This window comes from Marmota marmota, unplaced genomic scaffold, assembly GCF_001458135.2.
Source record: "Marmota marmota marmota unplaced genomic scaffold, marMar, whole genome shotgun sequence".
NCBI lineage: Eukaryota > Metazoa > Chordata > Mammalia > Rodentia > Sciuridae > Marmota > Marmota marmota.
This window is the reverse complement of record NW_025999990.1, coordinates 4,394,601-4,401,611: the sequence shown is the minus strand read 5'-3', so window position 1 is coordinate 4,401,611 and position 7,011 is coordinate 4,394,601. Positions and strand designations below refer to the sequence as shown.

Below are 7,011 nucleotides of genomic sequence, written 5' to 3'. Positions count from 1 at the left end.
TGTTGTCTATATTCCTATGTTGCATGTTTTAGTAGTTCAGATAATTACTGGTTTACAAAGAATTCCTGTTGTTTCAAAATTTATTGTACTGTATTTTTCCCAGCTGTCTGAATTTGACATTCCTTTATTACTACATAAAATGAGTATCAAAATTTAAAGTTTATGCAGAATGGATTAAAATTTGGCATGGAAGAGAATTTGGAGACCCATCAACTGTTTTAGGTAAGAGTAATTAAATCTCCTTAAGCCTGTTTATTTCTGGCAGTTTATAATTTGAATAATTTCTAGCCCAGATACCAAATACCCAAATATCTTTTAAAGAAAACAGGAATCAATACTCATTTGAACATGGTTAGCTATTCCAAGTCCATTCTCAAAACTGAGTGCTCTATGTGCTTGTGTATACCTGTACTCCTTGATTCCCTACAACAGTTTTGATCCTCTAAAAAGAGAAATTAGGCTTCAGTCAATATGCTACCAGACATTTAAGTCTCTTCTAGAATCAGAAGCTGGCTAATTTTAAAATAAAAGGAAAGAAGAAATACGTATGTAGACTGACAAAATTTAAGCTTGTCAAAAGCAGTGACTTTTATTTACAATTGCATGTATCAAGATTACAACAGAAAGACTAGTGATAGCATCTGAACAAAAGCAATGATTTATTGGTAATGGCAATGAATGAAACATTGACAGTCTCTGGAGAGAATCAAGCAATTATCCAGGAGCTGCAAATCTGATTGCAAAAGGTCTTCCAGTATCTTTTGTATCTTAGTGGCTTTCTCCTTTTTTGCCCACTACCTGGTATTAATTTTTATTCTTGAATTTCTGCGCATGCAGTGTACTTTCACTGTGGAAGCAAACTGTGACACCCCTTCCCCAGGCCACAAGGAATTAAAAATGAAACACATGCAGGCTATTTTTGGTTTCCCACCTCATTTGAAGTCATTCATATTTGTTGCCTGGACTGGAGTACCAATAAAAGTAAAATACGAAATTCTTGTTGTTTCTTCTTCATCCTGATTAGACTGAACAAATATAGTTACTCTGTTAACATTCTGAAACTTAACATAAGGAAGTGGAACAATGCCATCTTCTTTGATATCATCCTCTGTCAGTTCCAGAGCTTGAGTTGGTTCACTTCTTTCTGTCTCTTCAAAATCCATAGATCAGGGTAGGTTGATAAAAATTTTTACATATTTAGGACCCTGACCCTTATCTGGCCCTTGAAATTTCATGGAATAAAGCTTAACAGGTTGATTGAATGCCACAGTAATAAGTAGCTGTTCATCACAGTCAGATTCCAAGAAGGTCATGTCTTTTCGTAAACAGTTGTCGAAACCATATTCATCGCTTTCATTGAGACATTCACAACCAGCCTTGTTAATAAAAGGCATTAAATGCATATAGCCTTTTGGAATATCTGTGCCCTCATTGCTTCCAGGGTCATTTTCTAAGTGTTGCTTGATTTTTTTCTTCTAATCCAACAGCATCTGCTCCTTGATATTGATCAACTCTCACTTTGTTTCGAAAAAACAAAAACGTAGGTGTTGCTGATATATTGTTTGTGGCAGCAGTTCCCTGACACTGATGTACATCTACTTCCAAGAAAACAGCCTGTGGATATTTATTACTCATAGAACTGAAAGGTGGGGCAATCCTCAAACACGGTCCACACTCTCTCATGGTGAACTTGACCACGACAAGTGTGGAGCCCGCGCTGCTCAGCTCCGGCTGGAAATCAGGGTCGCTCCTGACCGGCTTCACTCCCACCATCCTCACAGAGAGCTTGGCAGGGCAGCTTCAAAACTGAATGAGAAGACAACCCGGGAGAGGAAGGAGATAGGCTCAGGAAGGCTGAGGCCTGGACAGTGGAGCTGACGACAGTGGAGTCTCCTCCCAGGGATCTCAGTCAAGCGCTCCACTTTTTGAATCTAATCTTTAACTTTGTCTTATTTCTTACTGTCTATTTCAGACTTTTTATTTCCCCAGGTGGCTCATGTGTCCTGAGCAGGAACCTGCTTTGTCAAGGTACTGGTCACCCCATCACACCCACCCTAACCATGTAATTCAGTACTGAGAATTGGGTGCCCCCATTGTCCTGCTTTACTTTTTATTTTTCCATAGCACTTATTATTTTCTAACATATTACACAGTTTATTTATCATGTTTAGCATCTGTGTCTTCCTGCTAGAATCTAAGCTCTATAAGGAAAGTGATTTCTGTCTTTATGCACTGATAGACCTTGAGCCCCTGAAACACTGCCTGGTACATTGTAGGAGCTTAATAAAATGTATAGAATTAAAACTGCATTCATGCAATGCTACTTGGCAAATATATATTTAGTACCTTCTATGTGCCAGGTTGCCGGCTGGAGGTTTGATATTCAGATGTGAATAAGGTAGACCTGTCCTCACATTCATGGAATTCAGAATATCAGGGATCAGACTCAGCAAGTGATTGCACTGTGATGACAGTTATTGGGAAACACATATAAGCCTCCCAAGTGAAAGGATTTAAGTTCACACCTAAATAAAATATGAGCAGGAGTGGGGAGGGCAAGGAGAGAGTTCTAGACAGAGGGAACAGGTAGGGATGGCACCAGTGAAGCATGAACAGAAGGAATAATTCATTTATGGCTGAGAATGGAAGGAAGGCAGCACGGATGAGATCATATTTGAAAAGCAAATTGAATTAGACAGGGAATGTGGTAGGGATTGATAAGAGGGTGGAGGTGAGAGTGTGCAGGTGAAGGGACCAGTTCGAGCTTAAAATTAAGAAGTAGGAAAATGTGTTCATATGAATTGGTTTGCCTCAAGCATAGGGTCCAGTTTCTACAGGGAGAAGTGAGAGAGAAAGATAGGTCAGATCAGAAAGCAGCGAGGAAGTCCTGAAAGTTTCGGTGCAAGATTGTAACATGATCAAAACCACTTTAGGGCAAGATATCATTTAGTTTCAGGTTGTAGACACTAGAAGCAGATGGAAGCACTGCAGTGGAGGGTCTGTAGCTGATTCTCACGTTCTACCCTGTAGGCCCCAAACAAGGACCTTGTTTCCATCAAGGAATGAAAGACAACATCATCATCATCATCATCATTTACATGAGCCAAATGAACACAGGGATCCCAATTTACATCTCTTCTGTGAGAAACATAACTGCCAGATGGACTGGAAGATTCTCCAGTTAATAAACTGAAAACTTCATTTTTGATGCCTCCAGAAATAACCAGCTCTGCACAACTTGACACTTCTAGGCACTTTCTCTGTGTTTGTTAATCCATCCTAAGTTTCCCAAGCAGAGGTTTCCCTGCAGCCTTGGGGCCATCCTGCTTTAACCTCCTGTTTCCTGTCTCTGCTTTTTCCCTTTGAAGTGCTCATATAACTTTTTTAAATGGTGAGGCCATCTTCACTTTCAAGTTCTTGGGGCAAGAGGGTATTTCCTAAGATATTAGATGCACCTAAGGCAAACACGAGAGATGGAAAGGCCAGTTAGGAATTCACACAAGTTTACACACTAGATTGTAACTAGGATGAAGGCAGCAGGGCAAGAAGGGGGTAGGAGGGAAGGAGAAGAGCAGGAAAAGAAATGGAAGATTTATTGTATTTGGTCTCTTCACACAAAACTTTTAAAAATTTGTGGAGAAGTAATTTAAGTCATTGGATAGAAGAGACTCACAGAGCATCATAACTTAGGAAATTATGTGGAAATTGATCTCTGTGACATTGATTCACTGACAATCTAACCATTGTTTTTAATTTACCATTTGTAATTTTTTATTCCTAAGCAACTTTGAATTTATCACCATTTCTCTGTCCCGGAATTATATATTATATAGCAATTAGGCTATTAGGGCAGAGGATGCAATAGAAGGCTCAAACTTTCAATAAATGAATTTTAGAAACTCTACTAAGCACTTGGATAATGCAGGTGTAGACCACACATACATGTATACATGCAAGATGTATCTGAATAACCACCATGGTATAATCAAAATGATGTCTGATTCAGTGGTATTAAAAATTTTGCAGATCTTAGCTTTTCTTTGCATGGACAGGCAAGGAGTTAAAAGGCAAATAGACAAAACAAAAATGTTTTAAAATAACCACTAAAATGAGTATATCTTACACATTGGTCTGTTTCTTTTTCAGACACAGAGATAGAATTGAATTTTATCAGGGTTCCTAGAGATAGAGACAACATGTTGTTTACCAAATCCCTTTCATATCTTTTTTTTTCTTTGTGTGCAGGAATTTTGCACAATTACATAACTATTGATACAGCTGCCCACTGAGTTCATAATAGCACACATAATTCTTCATTTTAAAGGTTTCCTCTTTTACTATTTAGATTCAATGACAACAAGTAAACCAAATTGAAAAGTTTTTAAGAGAGGTGAAATATGAATATCTAAAATTTTAGAAAACCAAACATTTGCTAAGTGTTAAATACAATAGCTTTAAATATGGATTTTAAAAAAAAAAGTGTACACACACACACACACACACACACATAAACTTTCCTGAGGGCTTTGGGGATTTTGCCAATTTCATACAGCAGGCCCTGGGGACTTAATGCTCTTGAAACACAGCATATACAAATGCCTGTGGGAACTGGATGTTAGTCAGTCTCATTGGAATTTGAGCACAGACTACTGACAGTAGTAGATACTCTGAGGTGTTTGTTCTATCCCTGCTGCATCAATCAACTTTTGCTGCAGGAATAGCACACCTCCCCCCAAATCTCAGAGGCTTACAACAACAGGTCTCTGTCTTTCAGGTCTACAGATATGCTGCTGCTCAACTGGTTAAGGCCTGGCTCTAGGCTATAGTCTTGGGTCTGTGCCCTGTGTCTCTCCTGTGTTTTACATTCTGCAACATAAAAGTAGAAAGGATAAGTATGAGTGCATGATGTCTATTAAAGCTTCTGCTCAGAACTGCCCTCATGTTCCATTAGTCAAAGCAAGTCATGTGCTTTGAAGGAGTTAGAGGGGCCTCAGCAGTTTTTCTTCCTCTCTTTCACTTCCCAGCTGTGAGGTGAGCAGGGTTTCTTTTTTTTTGGGGGGGGGGGGTTGTTTTGTTTTGTTTTTTGTTTGTTTTTCTTTGCTCTACCACGTGCTTCTGTTATGTTATCTGCTTCGCCACAGGCCTAAAAGCAACAGGACCAACCAATTATAAGTAAATTATCTCAGGTATTTGTTATAGTGAGAGAATACCGACCAAGACAGGTGGCAACACCTATTTTCCCCACAATTGTTACTACTACTGTTTAGTTGATTAAATGGTATTTGTTTTAGACCAGATTTTCTATGCATCTCCATATTATTTAAGGTTCAGTCACTTGGATAACTGGAAGAATAGTACCTCTTTACCTTCCCTTACTCATTCCTCTCTCCTCTTCCTATGTAGGCTTCAGGCTGTGCCTGACACACTGATAGAGCTTGATAAGTGTTTATTGAATAAATTAATGAGGAATGAATAAAGGAGCTGAAGTTCAGAGAGTGTCAGTATAAACTGATGTGGCAAGTGAGATGGCAAACCTGTTCTCTTTCCAGAAACACACTGCTCTAGTCTTTAGTCATGTAGGCTACAAAAATTGAACTATAAATTGAGATATTTTTCCAAACAACACTCAACATTCTACAATATAAATGAGGTCTTAGTGTGTCCCCTTTCTGTTCTGAAGATCACATGTCTACTACAAAGTTTATTTAATTAACTTCCTCTGATAATTCTCTCCCTGGTTCATGTTCATGCTCCTTCACTTATCTATTGTCTATTTCTTGTATGCATTGCCTTGTGTGAAAGTTATTCTTGTAAGAAAATTAATTTTATATTTTTTAAAAGTCAGTGTTCTCAGCAAACAAAAGACCAATAAAAATAATGAAAGATATAATTCCTAGTCTGTAAATTGAATTTGCAATAATAGGACCTTAAATAGTATATAGCTTGGCTGCCAATGATGAGCCAAAAATGCTGCCATGTTAGGTAACTTGTGAAGTACTTCATTGCCTGGCCTCATTTCCTGCACATACCAAACCCTGTCAGACTCCATGCCTTCAAGAGAGTTCCCTTCACCTAGGAGACTTTCCCCCCAAAACCCCATTTAACTTTGAAGGCTTCAAATTCTTTTTGAAAGTTCAATTTATGCTGAACCCTGAATCAAAATTGTTCAGGGAAACCTTCAGACCACCATTCAGATCCAATAGTCTCAGTCATCCTAGTGAGGAGCTCTGCAGCCCACATCACTGTGATGGTTAGTGTTATGTGTCACCTTAGACCATGGTTAAACATTATTCTGGGAGGAAACACACTCGCGATTTTTTTTTCCATGCACACTAGTAAATTTGAATGCCTTATTCTCCTTTAGTAAATAAATAAATAAATCTATGTTATTCTAGATATTTTTGTTAAGGAATTTTTTAGATGAGATTAACACTTAAATCAGATTCAGAGTAAAACAGATTATCCTCCACAATGTCAGTGGGTTTCATCCAAACAATTGAAGGCCTTAATGGAAACAAACAAAAAAACTGGCCTCCCCTAAAGAAGAGGCAATTCTGCAGTTCTTCTATGGGTTTCCAGCCTGCCAGCCTAGATTACATGTAAGCTTCCAAGGTTACATGAGCCAAGTTGCTAAAGCATCTCTCTCTCTCTCTCTCTCCTCCCTGTTTCCTGGCTACAATGAGCTGGGAATCTTTCCTCTGTCATTCCCTTCCACCATGATATTTCTGCCTCTGATCCAGCAGACCATGAACTGAACCTCTGAAATTGTGAGCCCAAATTAAACATTTCCTCTTCCAAATTGTCCTAATCAGGTATCTTGGTCACAGCAATGAACAGCTGACTAACACAATCAGACTAGTTATCTGCTTCCAAAATACAGCCATAGTACAGGCACAGCAGAGACACTCCCTTTCCAAAAGACAGAAACTAAAAAGAAGAAAGCAGTTGGGGGTTTCAAGCAAATCCAAAACCTAGCAAGGGAAATNGAGAGAGAGAGAGAGAGAGAGAGAG

The 7,011-nt window shown here is 38.7% G+C and overlaps 1 protein-coding gene across 1 annotated transcript; it reads right to left on the bottom strand.

Moving 5' to 3' along the window:
* Positions 1–642: 642 nt before the first annotated feature.
* Positions 643–1,788, bottom strand: LOC107139453 (thioredoxin-like protein 1). Its single transcript, XM_048806104.1, is given in 3 exon segments — positions 643–797; positions 932–1,469; positions 1,471–1,788. Coding segments are annotated over 2 exon segments (840 nt in total). The 5' UTR covers positions 1,774–1,788; the 3' UTR covers positions 643–797; position 932.
* Positions 1,789–7,011: the final 5,223 nt, after the last annotated feature.